The sequence below is a fragment of the Uloborus diversus genome, chromosome 7 (genome assembly GCF_026930045.1).
Source record: "Uloborus diversus isolate 005 chromosome 7, Udiv.v.3.1, whole genome shotgun sequence".
Classification (NCBI taxonomy): Eukaryota; Metazoa; Arthropoda; class Arachnida; order Araneae; family Uloboridae; genus Uloborus; species Uloborus diversus.
The window spans coordinates 114780071-114803302 of NC_072737.1; the positions used below are offsets into that span (position 1 = coordinate 114780071).

Consider the following 23232-nt stretch of genomic DNA (forward strand, 5'->3'; position numbering starts at 1 on the left):
TTTAGTAGCACTCAAATTTTTTCTAACTGTAGCTGTAATGTTTGCCTGCTGGTTTGTTTATTTATTTACAAATTTTGCCTGGCCAAGTGCGAAATGAAATAAGTAGTGACGAACAATGACCAGTATTAATTACTTAGCCATGGAAGTCTCGCGATAGTGATAAAATAAGTGCAAAATGTCGTGACATAAATATTTAAAAAAGGAAAAATTTTTAAGCTCTTCGAGACATCATTTTTTTTTACTTTTCTGTTCCATCAGTACAAGGTTTGTATCTAACAAAATCTAATCTATTGCAAATTTTTCTAACGTACTACTGTAAAATTTGCATAACTACTGCAGTAGAATTGTCTGCAGAAGCATACTCCGTCGTTTCCTCCCTTTGTCAAATACAGTCAACTCTTAATAACTCGAAGTCTCAAGGGACCAGCTAAAACGTTCGAGTTATTTGTAGTTTCAGTTATGGGAAGTTTCCACAACAGTGTGGTACCCTATAAAAACTTTGAGATAAAGGAATATTGGAGTTATAAGCTTCGAGTTATCGAGATCCGACTGCATTTCATTTAACCCTTCAGCGAGTGCGGCCTCCATACCAAACAAGCATGAAAGTTTCCACGTATTTCTTAGATACACTATTCCACATGCATACGTTTTTGGCATATCTTGCAACTGAACCTTATGAATCTATTGCGTTTGTCATTTTGGATTACGATTTAAGATCCTAATTTTTTGTGTTTAGTTGACTGTTAAGTGTTAGAATAGAAGCACTGTAGGTATCTGAGAGATTCCTATGTTTTTGTAGGAAGTTTTAATTGCAGGGAAGGCCCATTTAAACGTATTTCTAGGGCCAGTCCCGAAAAATATATTATTTTTAGCCCGAAATAATAAAATAAATAGAAGATCCTATGCATCAAAAACATCCTTAAACAGTCCCCTGTATCTCTCAGATACAACCAGCAGATGTGCAGACTGCTACTGATGTTTGAAAACTCCAGTGATGACTTAAAGCAGGTCTAGGGGAGGGGAAAGAATAGCTAAAGTCAGACGTTTGTAGCACTATCTGCCATAAAGCGAAATTATATCTTAATGTGTTCCTCAGTATATGCTCACCTACTGGAAGATAAGGAGTTCTTGTTTCATTTCTCTATACCAAAAACAACAAATAGTTTTCCTGTATGTAGACCACCTCTTCAGTTACATATAGCCAGGTCGTAATCACACTATTGTTTTTCAAAACACATTTCTTGAAAAATTTATATGATCAATTGGAACTGATATTCTTACATTCTTTTGCTCTTTATTGCAGTAGATTATTTTAATGAGTCGGTGGTGGTGTTGATTTATTGGCATTAACATGAGCAAATGTGAGATGATGTATGTATTTACTGTGTTATTCCGCATTATCCAGCATATCGCAAAATTCGAGAATCACCAGATTTTCAATAACGCTTGATCCTTTCCGGCATGCCAAAAAAATTGAGGTTAGGAAAAAAAATTTTTACTATAAAAGATATATGTTCAGCTTGAAAAATAATATAAGTATTATACATGTCTTATCAATATTAATAAACAGTTTAATTTTGTAAAAATATTAACTAATGATGTCATTTGTTATTTTAGCAAGAAAAGTATTATTCAGTAACGAATTTTATAAAAATTAAATTAAAACTAAGCAAGCATTTTAGCAGTAAATTACCACCTTTTAGCCAGCGCTAAAGAATTTACCACAGCTATTCAATATGTAAAAATTGAACATACCTCTCTAAAAAGAATCAAAAATAATTTATTTAAAAAAATTATGAATGAACTGTAGTAACAATGGTTTATTTTCTGATTGGAAGTGATTGGAGAAATTTACTTCAAATCCCCCAAGAAAATTGAATTATTCCCCGTGTGGGAAAGTTCGAATTTCACGGCATGCTGGTCAACCTCGCTTTTTTCCTGCATGCTGGCTAACGTGGGGTAATACGGTAAAAAAATCTGATGTATGCACTCCATTGCTCCTATTATATAATCAATTTCATTTTAGCTACTCAAAAGAATAGGTGTGTGTATTCATATGCTCTGATTAAAAGCACTTCTTAAATGTATATTTTTGGACACTTAAACTGTGTTAAATATAGAGTATGGCACTTTTAACTTAAAAAAAAAAGAAGATAAATTTGCTGGAGTATGATATATGAAATTGCAACATCATTATTCTTTTTTTTAATCTATTCAACTTAAATAAGCGTACTCAAAAAGAGACAGAAAACAGAGAACATTTGCAATCTATTATATAAACAACTATATAATTGGCATTAGTCAAGAAATTGCACTTAGAGCAACTACACGTTTTTGGGAAAATGAGAGTTACAAAAACACTAACTATGGAAAATTTTGTGCTTCATGAAGATTTAGAACTTTTGCTGATGATTTCAGAGTTAGACTCAGGAAATGTAAAATATACAATTCATTAATATGAAACCCTTTAATTTCTCAAAAAGAAGATACAGATATAGCAAGAGAGGGATAATGTTCTGTAGCATTTGAGAAGGATGCTTGGAGGGGTTCCTCACTCATTGTTGGAAGTGCACTTCTTCCATCCCATATAACAGTGCATGGTAATCCTAAGACTAGGACATGGGCCATTTCACAGTATTTTGTTCAGATGTAGAGGTAGCAACATGGCCCTTTTTTTTGGCCATAACTATTTAATTTAACTTTTGATTAGCAAATTTTTAAGTTTTCGTGTTGGTAGGATGAACACAAACTAAAAAAATTGTGCAAATCAAAGAGTAAATTAAACAGTTATGACAAGAAAAGTCTTGTGTTGCAGACTCTACTTTTGGACAAAATACTGTGAAATGGTGCATATGCTAAACCAAAAAAAAAAAAAAAAAGGAAATGGAGATTTTTTTGGATAGATAGTGTTTCTTGAAATTTATTCTAGCTGTTAATATTGTTATTGTAAAATTAATGCTTGATTGAAATTTGTGAGCTTAATTTCTGATTTGAAAATTTATATTTACTCTGCATTCATAAAGCTTAATTTTTGTAAATTTAATCTGTCAGCATAGTATAGAGGAGAGGGTAACACATGTTGTCGCCTCAGAGCAATACTAAGACATCTAATCCCAGAAATAACACTATCTTACTGTTGCTGTGAGGCGATGATATGGACAGTCAATTTTTCCTTAAAAACACCTTAACTCAAAAGTCACTATGACATGCTGACTGCTAGATTTTGTAAAATTCTTCCCAAAAGAAAAGCCTGGTTACAGCCCTGGCATATACATGTGTAACATTGGCAATAAATGATAAAATAATAGTATAAACAATAAATGATATTTTTTCAGCAAAGAAAGTAGAAGAAAATGTGTTTTTTTTTTTGGAATAATGTTGAAAAATTTTGCAACGGGTTTGAACCCTAAAAGCCCACCCCTTGAAATTCGCTCTGCTATAAGTTATTGCACAAAATTAGAGAAATATGGTGCTTAAAATAATTTTTGAATCACTGATAAAGACTGGCTTTCATTTTTTGCTTGTGTATAAATGTGTTGTTACATTTGGATTGAAGTACGGCAGTCAGCCTGTCTTTACAAGTGAAGAAGAAAAAATGTAATCTTCGTACCTTATAAAATAATTTTAAATAGGTGCAATATGCAGGGGTGCCCACCTAAGGGGAAGGGTCATGGTGCAGACTGCAGCATTGAAATTTTTAGGGATATTTTTCTTTTGGGTGGGGGTGCACCCTTGCTCTTAGGGGGCACCCCTGCAATATGACTTGTCCTGTATTTAAGTTTGAATGCTTGCATTTAGCTTTGCAGAAACTTTAAACAAAAAATTTCCTGATGCTTGAAGAAATAGCAGAATAGCTGGTATGAACTGAAGGAGCAGACAAATAACTATATGTGGTATTGTGCAAACCGTTCTCTTTCAAGACCAAAGACTAAAAATTTCGTCAGTCTTTAATGCAGAGAATATTGATGAATTTAAAAAATTCTGTCATGATACAAGTTCATTCCAAGCTGACTTTTAAATTTAGATTTTTGTCTACAATTTCAAAATTCCTACCCAATTCAAAAGTAGTTTCTGAAAGTGGCAAAAAAATAATAAAAATAAAAATAAGTTTTATTTAGCAGTTTTGAAGGAATGAGAGGAGTTTCCTATTCATGGAAGTTTAAGCTACTTGTTTTTGTCATTTTATATTGTTAATATTGTTTTTTTATGGTGTCCAAATGGGTCCTACGCATGCCCAAATGTACCCCATGTTAGGGCACATGTCATGTGGACACTTTTTTCATATTTTTTGTTATAAATACAGTTGACTCTCTGTTTAACCACTTTCAAGGGACCACAAAAAATCGTCCTTAAGTAGAAAACGTCCTTAAATAGAATGCTTTTAACACTATAGTGGACCATCTGGGACCGTGAAAAGGCGTCTTTAAATAGAGAAAGTCGTTAAATACATTGAGCATCATTAAACAGAGAACCTATTGTATTTTTAAAGGTTGTCATACCTCCTAATATTTCAGCAGAAACGTTTGAAAGAATTAGGCATAAGATTATGGCTTAAAAATAATGAGAATAAAATGAAAAGAGTTTGATTTTTTTTTATAAACTAAAAAATGTCTACATGTGCCCCTTTTCCTTTTTTTAAAAGTAACAACTGATTTTCCAGCAGTAGAAATTTTGTTTGCTGCGTTGCGCATCTATGTGCTTTTGGTTTGGTCTTTTCAATATTTTTCACTTTTATTATTATATATATACTAGCAGTACCCGCACAGCGATGCCCATGCTAAAAATGTAATGGAGGTCCGTTGAATAAAAAAAAAAATTGACGCCCCCTCCCCCTCTGATGTGAAATGATCATTTTTCTTTGTATAAAATGCATACTCACCTTTTCAAATAAAAAAAAAAAACACTTTTTAAGTTTCTTTGGAATTTAAAGCTTTTCGTCAAATGATTAAATTAGATTTACATTTGCTTTAAAACTATTTAGTGAGTGAAGCGGTTTTTACTGCAATATAAAATATTTCCCCAAATAAACAAAAAAAGACATCAAATAATATCTTTCAAATGTAAAAATAATTCCATAACTCTATTGTTTATCGCCAAACTTGCCCAGTAACCACGCTATCATAATCCATCCGTCTAACGGAAAAAAAAACATGCCGTGGACCTTTCAAAAATCATTGTCAGAAAAAAAGAAAATGTCGTACATTTCTCTCGGATAAAAACAAATCAAAAGTTTCTTTTATTTCAAAACAAATCGCCAAAACAATGAATTTCATTAACGGTTGCCTTAAAACAATAATCCTAGACTGAACTGCTCAGGGCCTAATGTGCCAAGCGATCACGCTATCGGAAGCCAGTCCTTTTGCGAGTGAAGCGGATGTTTTTTCTTTGGCAATAATAAATGTTTCGCCAAACAAACAAAAAGGTATATGATCACATTAACAGTAGCTTTCACATCTTTATATATTAAGAGCTGTGTTTCCTGGCTTTGCCCGGTCTACCTTAAGAATAAAAATTGTGTCGAGTGACATATATTCCATATTCAGGCTTAAATAAAAGGAAAAAAAAAACACCATGCAAAATTACCCTTCCAAGCATTGACGACAGATCTTAAAATACTTTTAAGAAATTAAAATGCGAAAGATTGATTTTGAAAGCGCAACCATGGAAACGTGAAATAAAATAAGTTTAAGTATTAAATGCAAACTGAGGAAATAAAACAATCGATTCAAAAAGCGTAACCGTGGAAACGTGAAAATAAAATAGTTGACAACCTGAATCAAAATAACATATTACGAAATTGATTTAAAAACGCTTGTAACTTTTTTTCCTTTGAAGATAGAAACGAATTTTTTCAACCATAGGTCGAGATATTTCTGGAGTAAAAAATGTCGCTTTTTTCAATGGTGTCAAAAAGAAAACTGTGGGACAATTCCTTCACTTTTTATTGATAGATTTCATGAAGAAAATAGTGCCTAAATTTCAGCTAAGCCTAAAAAAGTTCGAGCTAAAAACGCAAATTACTCCCGGCGTAATGAAGTTAGAGCATCGAAACAAATTGCTTCGAATGCGGAAAATTCTACCCTTTTCAAAGATATATAATATTAATATGTGAAAGTAATTTTTCACCCTTTAATAGCCAATAATAGGCAATTTACGTGAAACTTGGGTCTAAATTGGAATAAAAAAAAGAACTATTTATTGGATTTTTTTGAATTATAGCCTATGTTACTCAGTGAGAAGGCACCTTTCATACAGTGAAAGAATTTTTCAAATAGGTGCAGTGGTACCGGAGATTACCTCGAACATATAAACACACAAAAATTTGTCCTCTCTCTTTATAATATTAGTAAAGATATATATATATATATATATATATATATATATATATATATATATATGAACTTACCTTTTACTTGCTATTTATCTTCTGTACTCTCAATTAATACTGAAAACATTTTTGTCGATGAAAGAAATTTCAAAAAAAAAAAAAAAAACCTTGATTACCTCATGGGAAATTTATCACTTCGATTTAAAAAAAAAAATGCCTGCATTCAGAATTTGATGCTATCTTTGAAAAAAAAATTCTGTTTCTATTGGCTCAGAGTAAGTTTCTGGATATTTTTGATAATAAGTAAGCCACTTCATTTGAAGGAGAAAAATTTTAACCCATCTCAGAAGTAAGAAAATTGTATTTAAAATTTTTTTTACTGTGTTTTTAAGACATTATTTATTGGTTTTCTTTTCTTTGTTTTATTTACAGTACAATTGATATGGCTCTGTCAAGGTTAGCTGTACGATGCTTCAGGCTTCACTCCATGATCAGAACTCCAATCTTACTATCCCATTACCAAGCTAATGATGTGACATTTAACTGCCCTCCACATGAATATTCTCAACTAAGATCTGTGAAAAATTTTAGCCATGCTAAAGTTAAGCACTATCCATTGGGCATGTGGGCATATTGCATTTTCATGGGAAGCACTTTATTCCTTTTCTGGTTTGATTGGGAGTGGTAAGTTATTTCATAATATTTTAAATAGTACAAACTTAGTTGTAGTGTTGATAAATTTTGAGTGATTTGGTTTAATGCAGTTTCTTCTACATTGTATGCTTAAAAAATAGAAAAAGTGCTTGTATTTTGTCATCTTTGCAAAAATTTGGAGCTTTATCTGCAAATTGAGAATTTTCGCCTCTAAGTTTGCACCTGGTTGCTTTCCTGTGTTTTTGCATTTTACTTCATTGGAATTCTTGCAAATCAAATGAAAAAATTTTGCTTGGCAAGTATTTGAATGCTGCATTTTTAATCACTAATCAAACCCTCATTTAAACAGATGTTTTTGTATTTAAATATGTTGTGGTTTTTGAGAACAAATAAATATTTAAGCATTTATTTTATGGGGACTGTAGAAAATGAAGAACAAGCAAAACAGCTGCAAAAGGATCTAGATCATATTACGGAGTGGGCTGATAAATGGGGTATGGCTGTTTATGTTGGGAAATGTCAAGTGCTACATTTAGAGATTGGAAATAAGTGTACAAGTTATTATTTGCAAGGTTCAGTCATTAGTCAGGCAGACAAAGTTACTGATCTGGGGGTCTTAATAAGTCACGATTTAAAGTTTAGCCAACAGTGCAGCATTGCTAGTAACAAGGCCAATAAGATGCTTGGGTTTATCAATAGATCTATTTCAAACAAATCTAAAGAAGTTCTTCTGCCCTTATATAGAAGTTTGGTAAGACCTCATTTGGAGTATGCTGTTCAGTTTTGGTCTCCTTATCTTAAGAAAGACATTAATGTATTGGAAAGGGTTCAAAGGCGAGCTACAAGGCTAATAAATGGACTTTCTCACTTAGACTATGATTCCAGGCTTAGAAGGCTAAAAATGTACAGTCTTGAGCAAAGAAGAGACCGAGGGGATTGTTTAAATGTATTAAAATGAAAGATGTACGGGGCTGAAATTTAGCACTGAAAACAGGACAAGGGGTCATTGTTTTAAGCTATTTAAATCTCAGGCTAACATGGATGTTAGGAAAAATTATTATTTTAGCAGGGTAGTGGAACCTTGGAACAGCTTACCAGAAGAGGTGGTAATGAGTAAAGGAGTAGACAGTTTTAAGAGGGCCATTGATCTTCACTGGGGATTGTAAATTGACTAGGACCAGTCTAGCTGGGCCCAGAGCCTGTTGCTGGTCGTCACTTTTGTATTTGTATTTTAAATTGGGTAATGCTATTATGTGATAATGCTTATATTAGTTCACAAAATTTATCGCATTAGGCTACTTTTTTCAATTTTGTAATTTTTCTCTATAAAGTTGTTCAAACGGGCAACATTTCAGTGAATTTACACATCACAAAGCAAAACTGATTGCTTCAATTTCTGAATAAATAGGGTTGGTGATACACGCATTGCCAAAGTAGTCAAGAGAATTTTCAAAGCTGAAGCTGCTTCAGCTCTTGCAGAAAGCAACAGAAAGAAGTCAAAAAGAAGTGAGTCAAGTGATTCTGAAAATTGCGAAGTAGAAGAAAGTAAACATGAAGGGGGAAAAGGGAAGAAAAAAGACAGACCTGGATTTCGTGATCGCAAGGTAGTTTTAATTCTTTAGTTTCTGCTTTTTAATTTGAGAAAACGTCTTTTCAACTCCTTATATTTAATTCAGTTTTCTTCCTTTCATCCTCTTTTTCTACTTGTTAGAACAAGGGATTTTAATACTGTGATCAGTGCTAGACCTGCGATTTATCCGAACCGGGACAAAACTTGAAACTGCTGCCCGCTGCCCTTACCAATCTTCCTTCAAGTTTCCATATTGAACTCCAAAAAAAAAAAGAGAGAAAGGAAAATACATAGAAATAGGGCTACCTTCCTGCTCATAGCCCCCCCCCCCCCCCAGGCTTGCTCCCTCCCAGATCCGGCACTGATTATGGTAAATCATTCAGATAACATAAATGTTTAGTTGCAGTTTTTATGTATGTAAAGCTCTTGCAAATCAAAATATTCCTTACGCGTATTAAATGTATAAATACGTTATGTGTTAATTTATTGTCATACAGATGAAATGTTAAACACATGATACAGAATCATCAAAATCATTGTACATGCGATTAAAAGCAATGCAGAAAATATCCTTTTTTCCAAATGTAGGATCTTCGCATGCATTTATTCTCAAAAATTTTTCATTAACAATGCTCTGAAAAAGACTTTTTTTTTTTTTAAATAGATCATTGAGTATGAAAATCGTATCCGAGCATATTCTACTCCAGATAAAATATTTCGCTACTTTGCCACTCTCAAAGTTTACAACGAACAAGGTGATTGTGAAATTTTTATGACTCCTGAAGACTTCCTACGTTCTCTGACTCCTGGTGTAAAACAGCCTGAAGGTAAACTAATAATTTATTGCCTGGATTTTCTTTCTTAATTTTTGTTGTTGACAAAAATGTTTTGATTTATATGACAAAGAAAACAAGTTTCAGCCACTAGGTTTTGATGGGTTTCAGTTGACTTTCTAGAAATGTATTTTATTTCAACCAATTAAGTTTGGGTTGGGTTTCAAATTAGTTTAGGGTTTTACAACATAAAGTTGTCTTTATGTCTGAAATGTAAACGAACAAAATAAAGTCGAAGTTTTTATGAAAGTTTTGATTTCATTTTATCCAGATTTCATCCAGAAAATGTTCATGGGAGGTGCTATTGAATTTTATTACTTATCACTTACTCTTGGTTTACATGAAGATTACAGATGTTTGGATTCCTAGACGATTCTGAGGGAGAGTCGGGAACCTGCCTCTTCCCCTAAAATTATTGAAGATCATAAAAAAGTGCTATTTTTGAACTAAACTACAATCCTGAAAAATTGAGGCTGAAAAGATCTACAGGGAAGCCTCAATTCCTCTACCCTCCTCAAATCATCGAGTATTGTCTAAATTTGCAATTTTAGAACTTCAAATTCAAAAAAATTCTGGGAGTCAGTTTTGGACTCCCTCCATCCATTCCTTCATCGAAGCTAGTATACCATTGCGGCTTTAGAACTGCTTTTTCAAATTAAAAAAAAAAAAAATGCATACTTCTGACTTGTGTTTTTGCATCAATTCTTGATTTTGGCAATACCTCTTACAGCTCAGGTTTAACACTAAATGGCAACAAATTTCTTTCTAAAATGGAAGAAACACTTATTTGGAACAAGGCTATCTTGAGACTGTGATGTGAAAATAGCTGCAAAAATTGTCTCATTGGGCAGGGACATTATTTCTACCAAGGAAATCTTGCATTCAGATAAATGAAGTTGATTATATATAAAAGTGATTGACAAGTATGCAAGTACTTTTTTTTTTCCTTTTTATATCTTTATTTTATTTTATTTACTTATTGTGTTTTCAAATTATATGTAATTAATACTTTATTATAACTTTGTGACTGTTTTCAGTGTACTGGTCTAATAGCAAAACTTACTTCATAAAACCTGTAAAGTTGACCACTTTTGCCAGGTACATGATTGGGCCTGTATCATATAAATCAACCTCTATAAGTTGACCACTTGTCTAAGTCGACCACTTAAATGCTGCACCGCAAGTGATCGACTTACACAACTTTTACTCTGCGTACTTTCTGTAAATAATTACAATATGAGTATCAAATTTCGAAAATGCTTTTTGTTATTATATAGCTTGGTCTTGAAAAATGGCTATTCTCTGACTCTAAGCAGCTACAGGTGAAATAACACATGAAAAGCTTTACCACATAAGGTAACATTTTGTGTACCTTAAATTTAGATGGCTGTAGCGAAATTCCATTTCAGTTTTGACAAATTTTGTAGTACTTTTTTTCTCTTGACTCCATTCATTTTCATTGAAAGAGTGTTCCCTTGTAAATTACACATGTAATGCACATGTACGTAATTTTTGCAATACCAAATAACATTGGATTTGTTTGTGTATAAAATAAATATAAGAGTAAATATAATCATTTTCAATTTCCTTAAATTAGTTTAGATGATGTAATAACATTTACCATCAAAGTTGTAGTTATTGAGTTAAGAAGTATTGTTATTTACCCTTCTTTTCCCTCATTTTAAAAGATTTTTTAAATCCTGTTTCCTAGGTTTAGGTCTAGACCAGTTTAAAAAAGTGGAAATAAAAGTAAGCATTTTCGTATTATATCCTTTGTGCTATAATAGGTATAGTACCAAAAGGGAATTTTAAAATATTTTTGTAACTAACCTGATTGATTTTTGGCTTTGAAATTGACTAAAAATTGACATGTCTATGTGTATTATAATTGTTTTGTGTCTTAATAGCACTTAAAGTACTAATTGTTTTTCATGCTTGAATGTGTGTCAATATATGTGGCAATATATGCTTGCTTTGGTGTTAAATGTAGCTAACTATTACTCTTGCAGGGGTCAATCCAGGTTTCAGTTTTTTTGGTCGCCATTTTTTTTTTTTTTTTTTTTTAAAGTTATATCAGGTAAAAGTTTAAATGTATGTAACAGGTAAAAATTTAAATGTACACAATGTTTCTTTTCTTAGAAAAATCCTCTAGCAATAATCAACTTTCAATCCCTAAAAATATTGATAAAAGTACTCAAAAATGGATACCTAGAGTAAAGAATCTTCAAATTTGTGTCGATAATGATGTAATAAATTTACTAGAAAAGAGGGAACCATTATAAAAGTTTTAAAAGTAATTTCCATTTTCTTTTCTTTTTTTTAATTTAAAGGTTCTTTTTTTTATTTATTTTAAAAACAAGTAAAATAATTAAGTAATTTAGTGCTTATTATTTTAAAAGCTAACAGTTTTCCAAAAAATATGCAGCTACCAATAAATTCATTAAGTACTAAAACTTAACAAATAAATTTTCAGAATAAATAACAAATGGTTGAATTCGAAATCAATTACCCATAATTTTTGAGCATTTTTTGCTGAAAATCCTGACTTACCATTACCAAATTTGATTTTGGTTGGAATCACTGATTTCCCATGACTTTCCAAGTGCAGGGACAAGGTGCAAAATACAGGCGTCCCACGTATAACACGGTACTTCTACAATACGGTTTCAATATTACACGGTATCAAATTTGTGATTATTATAACATCGTTTCGATATTACACGGTTCAAAACTTGAATTAAATACCATACACAGTTTTGACAAAACATGAATTTGAAAAGATGGAATTTCATTTTAGTTTAATACACTGTTTGAAAATTTATAGTAATAATTCTAATAAGTTTTCACATTGTTTTTATGAAATTTTTCACAAAAAATTGTTTGTCTTTGGCTTGAAAGTTTGCTTTCCCCGTATATAGTATTTTTTCACTTTTAACCACTTTATTCTAAAACGGTGTTCTAAAAACAAAAAGATGAAATTATTTTTGTTTCCAATGCATTGTGAGAAAATAAAGTTAGGATTAAACATAAGCTAAATTTGGCAAACGATAAATAAAAAATGTAGTCGAAACAAAGTACAAAATAAAATGAATGGAATAATTGTATTTATTTATTTATTTATTTTTTTTTTTTTTTTTCAAACTTTGTTTTGTTGTGGTTGCTCATGCAAACTTTATTGCTGTAGAAAAGCTCAGATTTTTCTTTCTGATGCATGCGTTTTGTTCTCAATAAAGAAAGTTGATAGAGGTTTTTCTTGTCTTTTATAATAGTTTTAATTTGAGGTATGTAAAATAATTAAGTTTTATTGTGTATAACAACTTTTAATTTTAGATTAGTGGGCTGTTACATGTTCTGGTTGCCAGTTTTCATTTGTATGTTCTATTGAGTCAAAAATTAAGCTGTTATAAAATTTGTAAGTTAGGACTTGGTTTCGATATAACACGGTACACGGTTTTGATATAACACGAAACATATTGACATGCTTTAAGATATGTACATGAATAATTAGCTTAAAAAATGTGTAAAAAAACTGCAATAGACCCTCGTTTTACGCAAGGGTTACGTTCCACGGGAAAGCTGTGTAAATCGAAACTGCATAAATTGAAACCTAATAGTAGTGTTAAAATAGGGATTTGGTTCTGTAGATAAAAAAATACTTCATTGTAGTGATGACTAATTGTATAATAAATTTAATGTGTACTTATATCGATTTTTATGCACAACATGTATAAAGAAAAATTAATTTGGTGTTCTGTTTATAAAAAGGAGCTGACAGTGATAGTCTTTTCGCAGTCATTAAGAATTTTTCTCTAATTCTTTGCAGAGCATTAACGCATCCATAACCACTTTCATTATTTCCATGATAGAATCTTCCTTCACTAAAAAATCAGAAAGATCATTTCTATTGTCTAGGAATGACTCAAAATTTTCAATGTGAACATTTTTGGTTGTGTGTCACCAATGTCGGTATCCTCGTTGGTTTTGGCTTCCTTTGTCACTCCTAAAAGCTCTTCTTCCAGTGAGTTCTGAACTATGTGAGTTTAATAACTTGATTTCTAGAAAGAGCTCTGGAACCAATAGCATAAAATGTCTCCAGTGGCCCAAGCTCGATGATTAGCACGCCAAAATGCAGTTTATTAGATGTAATCTGCAATCTTTAGGAGTTGGGATTTTGAAAGAGGGGATCAATTTTATCTGCTTGCATTGCTGCATCCGCGTAAAACAGAAACACATCCGTATAAAATAAAATAATGGTGTCAAATCTTAAATTGCGTATAATCTAAACCGCATAAAATAAACCTACTTAAAACGAGGGTCTACTATATTTATAAACAAGTCTTGTATAACACGGTTTCGATACTACGCGGAACGAATCAACCATGTTATACGAGGGACGCCTGTATGTATTTAATTTAGAAGTAGTTGGCAGGGTTGCAAGTGGAGTCAAGTAAAATTTTCTGAAGATAGTGTGAATATTTCGGAAGCTTGATCCACCTTCCCTCTCCCCTGTAAAAACTCTTAAAATACACATATAAATATCATTTAAATCAAACCATTTTAAAAGTTTTTTTTTCTTTTTAATGTAATTTTTTCAGTTTTAGAATGTTTCCTGACCAAAATTTTCGGAGATGGCAACACAAAATTTTCGGATCACAAACACCCCTGGTAGTTGCTCATTAAAGCAAAATAAACAAAATATTTACTGCAAATTCTGCTTTGGTGTAAAACAATTCTTCAAGGTTAAATGGCTGCTTTTATGATGTGAATTTTGTGAATGTGCCACTTTTACAATGTAGAATTTTTACAAGGGGCCGCTTATACAGTGCAGAATTTTGTGAAGCGGCCACAAAGGGATCCCATTTCAAATCTGGATTGACCTCTGTCTTGTCTTTCTCTTCTTACTCTTACCTCAACTCACTGAAATGCTTAACTGCTGCTGCCTCTGTTTTCCTTTTTTATAGGCTGATGCTTTTCATGTTCCGGGACGCAAACTAGAAATAGAAGTGCAAACAGCTGTAGGTTTTTCTCTTTGTTGTGTCAGCATGCCTAACATTTAGCACTTACGTAATTTAATGAATTGTCTTTGTTTTTGCTGGTTACATAAAAATATTTCCGTGTTTCAGTTTCCAAGTACAATCATATCTTAATGCTGTACATAATCCCCATTTACCAAATAATTTTTCTTGGTAACAGTGCTTTATTAGGGAAAAGATTTGTGTTACATCTTGATATATTTACGCTTTCTTTGTATATTTATTGCTAAATGTATCAGTTGAAAAAATTTTTGCAATTGTAGTGCCTTTGTATTTGGTCTTCTTCAAACAATTATGAACAACAAAATTTATTCCAGAGATCATTTTTTAAATGTGTTATGTTATTGTTCAATTATGCAATAAGTATGAGGGTTGTTACGAAAGTAAGTTCCATTTAAAAAAAAAAGAACAAGTACAGATAAAGCAAAGAAATTAATTGCACAAAAATCTACCACCTTCACAGTATTTTTTGACGTAGCTTCCTTGATTTTCCAGGCATTAGTCATAGCATGGTACTAGCTTCTGTGAACCCTCTTTGCAGAATGTTGCTGCCTGTGTAGTCAACTATGGGGTAACATGTTCTTTGAGCTCATCATCGTTTTTGTACCGCTGATTGCCAAGGAAGATGCCCACTTTACATGCTGAAACAAATGAAAGTTGCTGGAAGCTGCACGGAGGCTGGTGGAAAACGTCCCAGCAAAAGCCCTGTAAGTGTCCTCATGATTGACTACACAGGCGGCACATATTCTACGAATAGGTTTTAAATCACTTGTACCACGCTTTGACAAATGCTTGGAAAATCATGGGAGCAATGTCGAAAAATAGCCTTAGGGTGGTAGATTTTTGTACAATAAATTTCTTTGCACGATCTGTACTTGTTTTTTTAATTTCAAATTGGAACTTACTTTTCAAACAACTCTGGTACGAAAAGATCAATGAAACATTAATGGAAACGGCAATCCCACTAAAGGATTCTTAATTTCTTTCACTCACAAATTTTTTTGAAACTGGTTTGAATCTTCACTTTATGTCAGCGTTTCTCAACCTTTTTTGATCTGTGGACCTGCAAGAGCTTTTCAAAAAAAATTGTGAGCCGGTGATATTTTATTATTTTTTTTCTGTCTTCGTTCTCTCTTTTTTTTTTTTAACATGTGTTTGCGAACTGCTAAAAACCTGTGAAATTTTTACTGACTGTTGAGACTTTTTTTCCCTTTCCTTCCTTCTTTTCTAGGAAAATAATAATAAAAAAAGCTTTTGGATCTGGGATTGTTAAAAACTAGTGCAAAAATGCCGCAAATGGCTGAGGGATTTTTTTTAACTCTTTTTTTACAAAGAAATAATATCAAATTAAAAATAAATGTATAAATAAAACTTTACTTGGTAGTAAATAAATGTTGCAAAAAATATACATAAGTAATAAGCATGATTAAAAAATCATAGACAATTACGCAAAATGTTCACAAAATTTGCATAAAAGATTATCATTATGATGGTGTTTGATTTTTATGAGTAACAAAAACTTTTTAACATGAACAAGCTCTGAGGACCGGTCACATTTTTGACCGCTAGACCCCCGGTTAAGAATCACTGCTCTGTTTCATTCAGCATAAAATAATTGAGACTATTGTGTCTGATTTTTTTTTTTTTTTTTTTTTTTGTCACATTTGCTTTAGCACAATGAAATTTGAAACTTGTTTTGAAAGGCATCCATGATCACTGAACATGTAGTCTGAAGATGGTATGCAAAATGTGGCAAGAAATATGCTTCACATTGCTTTTGTCATTATCATTATAACCATGATAACACTTACTTTGAATTGTATTCATTTCGTTTCCTTATCTAAATTGACTGCAATAAATTGTTTTTTGTGACCATTTATGCGACAGGCCATAGAATGTTTAAATCTCCTTTAATGGCAACATTAAAGTTGTCACAAACATTGAGGGCTGTTAACTAACAAAGATATTAGAATGAGAAAACGCTTTAGTGTGAGTAAAATTACGACAATGTGTATAAATATACAAATAAAAACAATTGAAAAGAGTTTAAAAAACTCTGCAAACAACTTTTTCAAGGTTATAAAAGCATTTATAAAAGCATTATGCTCTTCATCAGTGCAAAAAGAAAAATGTTTCAAGTCTGACAACCGATAAGTGAACGAAAAATACAAGGTGAGAATGAGTAAATTAACTAGAAAAGGCCGGAACTGGAAGTCGAAGGTCTCTTTTCTGTAAGGTGCTTCTGTGTACATCACCGCTTCAGGAAGGCATTTCCGACCCCACATTGTTATATGATTTCGAGTTGTCAGGATGTACCCTACTCCTCGAAGAATTTCTGAAATGTTTAACTGAAACACCCTGTATATATACATATTTATATGATCTAAAATCACTGATCAAGTAACGCTTCTGTCGTCACCAAAAATGAAACTTGCGATAAAATGGATGCACTTTTGTCCCTACCTTAGTACAAAGCCATAGGTTATAAATGATTAGCCATAGAGCATTGTTTCATTATAGAAGCTTCTGAAATTTGGTAGTTTTATTTTGAAACGGAGTATCCAAGAGAACTAAAGATGCGTCCGTTTCCGACTGTAAACCAAATGCTAGCTTTTCCATCTCATCAGTAGTCAGACTGTATGAAAAGTTTCCTATTCCATACTAAGCCATAACAGCGTAATTTTGTAAAAAAATTTAAAAAAAAACCTTTATATTTATTGACTTCTTTTATAGGAGCACGGTTCCCAGCTTTTGTATGCTGTAAAGAAACATTTTAATGCTCTCTTGATAAGTAGTGATATCTGACTTACTTACGTTACTCTGAGTTTGAGATACATTTATTAGAACACATCAAATTTGAAGGTCAATGTCCTTGATAAAAAGGCAATTTGTCTCCATCATACAATGATGGGTTATTTTCTAGTATACAATATGTACAAAAAAACTTTGGATTATATCATCAGTACTACCCGTAAATTGCTACAAAAACGTCAGTTATTTTTGTTTGAAAAAGTAAATCTCTGATTTTGTAGATATTCAGAATAAAAGTTAGAGAGGAGCGACAGTAAAAGATTTTAAAAACGTCCGAGTTAAATGTGTTTTTAGCATTTGGATTAATATGCTAAAAAATGTTTTACATTTACTGCAGAATTTCAATAATTGTGTGTGTGTGTGCTTGGCATTCCTAAATTGTTATACAGTAAAATCCCTCTAATGCGGACACCAACGGGACAAATTTTTTTGTCCGCAATAGAGAGGTGTTCACAGGACAGGAGTTTAATAATGTTATTTGTATTGAAACTGGGGAATTAAAAATTGTCCGCATAAGAGGGGTGTCTGCCTTTGATGGGTGTCCGTTAGGAGGAGTTTTTACTTAGTTAGGAAGAGATCATTCATCTGCTATTGAAAACTCAGCTCTTTTATTTGAAACTAGCAGTACCCGCACAACGATGCTAATGCAAAAAATTTAATGAAAGTCCGTTGAATAAAAAAAATTGACACCCCCCTCCCTCTCTGATGTGAAATGATCATTTTTCCTTGTATAAACTGAATGCACACCTTTAAAAAAAACTATTTAAGTTTCTTTGGATTTTAAAACTTTTCGTCAAAACATTAAATTAGATTTACAGTTGCTTTAAAACTCTATTTAGCGAATAAAGCGGTTTTTACTGCAATTTAAAATATTTCGCCAAATAAATAAAAAAAAAAAGACATCAAATAATATCTTCCAAATGTAAAAATAATTCTGCAGCTCTATTGTTTATTGCCAAACTTGCCCAGCAACCACGTAATCATAATCCATTCGTCTAACGAAAAAAAAAACAATCCGTGGAACATTTCAAAGATCGTCGTCAGAAAAAAAAAGAAGAAGAAAATGTCGTACATTTCACTCGGATAAAAACAAATCAAAAGTTTCTTTTCTGTCAAAACAAATCGCAAAAACAGTGAATTACATTAACGGTTGCTGAAAACAATAATCCTAGGGTGAACTGCTCAGCACTTAACGTGCCAAGCGAGCACGCTACCGGAACCCAGCCCTTTTGCAAGTGAAGCGAATGTTTTTTCTTTGGCAATAACAAATATTTCGCCAAACAAACAAAAAGGTATAAAATCACATTAATATTAGCCTCCAAATCTTTGTATATTAAGAGCTGCTCTACTCAGTCTACCTTGAGAACAAAAATTGAGTCAAGTGACATATATTGAACAATTAATTAAAAGAATAGATTAATAACTTAAAGAATAACTTAAATAAAAGAAAAAAAAGCACCATGCAAAATTACCTTTCCAAACAATGACGACAGATATTCACAACTCCAGAGCTCAAATATGCTACCTTGCGGTGATTAACAACACAACTGAAAAAGGTAAAACATTCCGTTCCACGTGTTTTCTTTGGGGTAAATTAGAGGCTTCAGGCAGTTTGTGATGTAATGTAATTTCAAAGGAATAGAAAAGAAAGCTTCCCACAAACACAGCGAAAAATTACTGTCAGTCACTTAGTTTCAAAGTAAGTTTATAAGTTATGGCATTGGTTTGTTTTACTTTTTTTGTCCGCCATTAGACATTGGCTGAAGCTGGCCCTTTAGTTTATTGGAGTTGCGAAATACTTTTCAAAAATTAAAATTCGAAAGATGGATTTTAAAAGCGTGTCCATGGAAACATGAAATAAAATAAGTTTAAGAAAACAGATGCAAAATAAGGGAATAAACAATGCATTCAAAAAGTGTAACCATGGAAACGCGAAAATAAAATGGTTGACTACTTGAATCAAAATGACATATTTCGAAATTGATTTAAAAACGCTTGTAACTTTTTTCCTTTGAAGATAGAAGCTAATTTTTTCGACCAGAGGTCAAGAGAGATCTGGAGTAAAAAATGTCACTTTTTCCAATGCGGTCAAAAAGAAAATTGTGGGACAATTCCTTCACTTTTTATTGATAGATTTAATGAAGAAAGTAGTGCCTAAATTTCAGCTAAGCCTAAAAAAGTTCGAGCTAAAAACGAAAATTACTCCCGCCATAATTAAGTTAGAGCATTGAAATAAATTGTTTAGGACGCGGAAAATTCTACCCTTTTCAACAATATATAATATTAATAAGTGCAAGTAATTTTTCACCCTTTTAATAGCCAATAATAGGCAATTTACGTGAAATTTGGGCCTAAGTTTGAATAAAAAAAGAACTAATTATGGGATTTTTTCGAATTATAGCCTATGTTACTCAGTAAGAAAGCACCTTTCATATAGTGAAAGAATTTTTCAAATAGGTGCAGTGGTTCAGAAGATTACCTCGAACATATAAATACACAAAAATCGGCCCTCTCTCTTTATAATATTAGTGAATATAATTAATGCTTGACTATTAAAGATTGCAATTAGCAGCTCTAAATAATGAATTAGCAAAAAGAGAGTAAGTATATATGTAAATACTACTTATTTCTTAAAATAAAAGTAAGACGAATATGAAATATGGGCTGGACTGCAACCTTTGCTTGACGATTCAAATCTCTGCATCTGAGTGCAAATGTACTGTTGTCTTCCTTTTTGAATTTATTTTTAGCTCCAATTACTGCACAACAAGAGCATGAAAATCTAATCAACCCTACTTTCTCCTAAAAAAGAAAATTCCTAATTTTAAAACTACAAAAAAAAGAGAAAGAAGGAAAGGTATTTCACTGCAAGCGCTGCTCATTCTTGAGCAAAGCGACGGATGAGATAAGCAATTTTGCCATAAGGGGAATTCTCTTCCCCACCAATTAGCTTACAATAGGAGCATAGCTTTTTCTCGTGTAGAACCGATTGGCTTTTCTACTTCAGAAGCCTTCGGAAGAGTCAATTCTAAGATGCTATTTCGAAACTGACCTTCAACTTTAGGGTGTAAGACCAGTGGATGGGTCATCATCCTTAAAAAGTTAAAGAGTAAATTTATTTTTACCCATTGAAAAGTTCAAAAATAAAGTTATTTTTCTTAAAAAGCAGTCCCCCCCCCCTGTATGATATTTATATTTTAGTACACAATCATTTTGGCTCATTTATTGTAACCATAAAGATTTTATTTGAAGATTTAAAATTATTTGTGCACAATTTTGAATAGTATTTCTGCTTTGATTTTCTATTTATTCTTCTTAACTTTTGAACTGATTTTTCTTTTTTCACATTTAGGGACAAGCGCTAGTAAATGTGCATTGATTTCTTTTATTCCCTGCTCAAGTGCATAAACTTCTGAATTGGCTTTATATTATGCAGCTAGGGATAAGATGTAATTTTTAGCTGTACAATTGAACAAATCCACGACTGTAGGATGTTAATTTGCAAATGAAAAAAGTTTGCATTCATTTTAGAATTTACAAGGAACCATAGGCGTCTGGGGGACAAAAAAAGTAAGGGGTCAAAAGAGGTGTGAAGGGTTGGGGTAGGGTCCCTTAAAGTTTTTCTTTTTCTGTAAAATTGGGCTACAAATTTGAATTTTAACATTAATGTTTAATTGACTTCTAAAAAATGCGGATCATGGCCTCAAAATTTAGAATGGATGACCACCATTGACTATCCCCTTTCATTTCAAAGTTTCATCCTTATGAAATAACACAAGCGAACCTCATTTAGCAGGAATTTGTAGCTTTTATTATTGTAAAATAAATTAATTCATTGAGTAAAAAATAATTTTTCAATCTCTCTTTAATTTTTAACTCTGAAAAGTGAGGGACAAGGCCCTTTCACTTTTGGAAGTGAGGGGGCAGTTGTCCCCTTTGCCCCCTCACATGAGCCGTCTATACAAGGAACATCTTCAAAGCAAACCAATAAATAAATGCAGGAAATAGTACCTTGCACTGATGAAGGAATTCCTGTTGAATCCAAAAAAAAAAAATTCTTGACTGAGCAACAAGTGTTAAGATAAATTTTTGTTTAGAATTGATTGGTTCTATTCTTACACATTAGTTGTAACTTGCATATGAACTTAAACCTACAATTACTTTATTGCAAAATAGTAGTGGCAGGGGAATGGCACAAAGTATTTGATTATGTTTTAATTTCAAGGGGTGTAACCTCTTTACTTTTGAATATGTGAAATTTTTATGCTATGTATTTTTAGAACTATATGTATTGCAGCACAGGCTGCAACAAGTTTCATTTATACTATTCAAAATAAGACATTTTATTTGTTTAAAAAAAAGTAATTCATATAATGATTGAATTATTTGTGTTCAAATGTAAACATGATGCAACTGATGTAGTATATATAATCACATTAATTGTATTTAAAAGTGAACCCTTAAAATAACATTTTGTGCAGAAGTATCCAGTAGTTGCCTACAAAATTTTTCTGGCGATAAAAAAAATTGATTTGAGATAATTGTTATTCACTAAATAATCATTTCGGATCTGAACTAAAATAAACAGAGAACAAAGCATAATTGAGAGTTTGTGCTTTCTTTTTCTTTCTCATAGCTTGCTTAATCTATTTGCCCAAATGGGACATTTTTGTGCATGTATTTACATTAATAAACAGAATTTTAAATTTTGGTTTTTTAATTTTCATATATTCAAATATAAGGAACCAATATGAAGTATCAACGTTCTAAAGAGTTTTCTTTTATTTAAAAAATAATGTTATTGCTGGCACCATGCTAAACTAACAAATGAAAAATTGCGAATTGTGTTTTTCCAATTTGATGGTTTGCCATAGTACTCAAAAAGGTCTACCTACTGGTAATAACCACTAAAAGCAATGGTTTTACACTTTAAGTTAGCTATTAAAATTAAACATTGAAAATAACTATACGCATCAGGTAGAAAAAAGTTATTATTTTGGCTTTACTGAAAGTGCTAATTTTCACATTCGTTAGTTTAGCAGGATGCCGACGATATGCACTTCCAGTTTTTGGAGAAAAAAATGTGTTTCTTCCTAGACTTATACTGTCCTGCTTATTGCTTTAAATGTTGGCTGCGATAAGAGTTTATCAAAATACAATTAAAAAATTTCTCTGTAAAGTAATATAGCTATTTGTTCACAATTAATGACTAATTATTTTTTCCTTCTTTCCCTTTTTTTTTTTTTTTTTTTTTTTTTTTTTGCAAGGATGCAAACAAAGGTGTTTTGACACCAAATGAAGAAAGTATCTTTTATAAACTTGGTGCTGCTGGCCTCATTGGCTTTTCTGAATATATGTTTCTGCTTACTATATTATCAGGTAAATTAATTTATATTATTTTTAATATTTTATACCCATATGCACTTATACAAATATGAAAGTGACATTCAGCAATAAGCTCTGTGCCCAGCTGGGTTGTTGCTAGCCAATTTATTAGCCCCTGTGAAGATCAATAATGCTCTCTATCTCCTTGCTTGTTACAGCTTCTTCCAATCAGCTATTTGAAGTGCTCACAACAGTACAGTAGTAGTAATGTTTCCTCATTTCTAGATTAGCCTGAGATTTTAACAGACACCAACTTGATCAGGTGATTACCATGGCATATTTTCCAGAAATTACAGTAGTCACAGAATTTTTTGCATCCTGTTGTGACTTCTTGAACTCATAGACCATTTAAAAGACTTAAATTGGCAAATATCAAAACATGACTTATGCTTCATAAAGTACCGAAGACAGGGATGCCCACCTGGGAGGGGGGGAGGGGGTCAGACTGCGCCATTGAAATTTTTAGGGGTTGTTTTGAGGGATACTTTCACTTTTTGAGGGGGGGATCTTTGCGATATTTAGGGGGGGGACCTCTGCCAAAGTCATATAATAGTGCATCTTAAACTTCATTATAATGACACCATGTGTATATGTTCACTTTTGGAAAGCTCCAGAATA

The 23232-nt window shown here is 32.1% G+C and overlaps 1 protein-coding gene across 2 annotated transcripts in view; it reads left to right on the forward strand.

Moving 5' to 3' along the window:
* Positions 1 to 54: 54 nt before the first annotated feature.
* The window catches only part of LOC129225756 (calcium uptake protein 1 homolog, mitochondrial-like), a 39619-nt gene continuing 16441 nt past the window's right edge, over positions 55 to 23232 (forward strand). The window contains exons 1-7 of one of the 2 annotated variants that reach the window (XM_054860255.1): positions 55 to 264; positions 6761 to 7012; positions 8391 to 8586; positions 9217 to 9379; positions 11097 to 11134; positions 14347 to 14400; positions 22497 to 22608. In XM_054860255.1, coding sequence (XP_054716230.1) covers positions 6771 to 7012; positions 8391 to 8586; positions 9217 to 9379; positions 11097 to 11134; positions 14347 to 14400; positions 22497 to 22608 — 805 coding nt within the window. In that variant the 5' untranslated portion in view covers positions 55 to 264; positions 6761 to 6770. The remainder of the gene's footprint in view (positions 265 to 6760; positions 7013 to 8390; positions 8587 to 9216; positions 9380 to 11096; positions 11135 to 14346; positions 14401 to 22496; positions 22609 to 23232) is intronic. The other variant, XM_054860256.1, reaches the window with a different exon arrangement.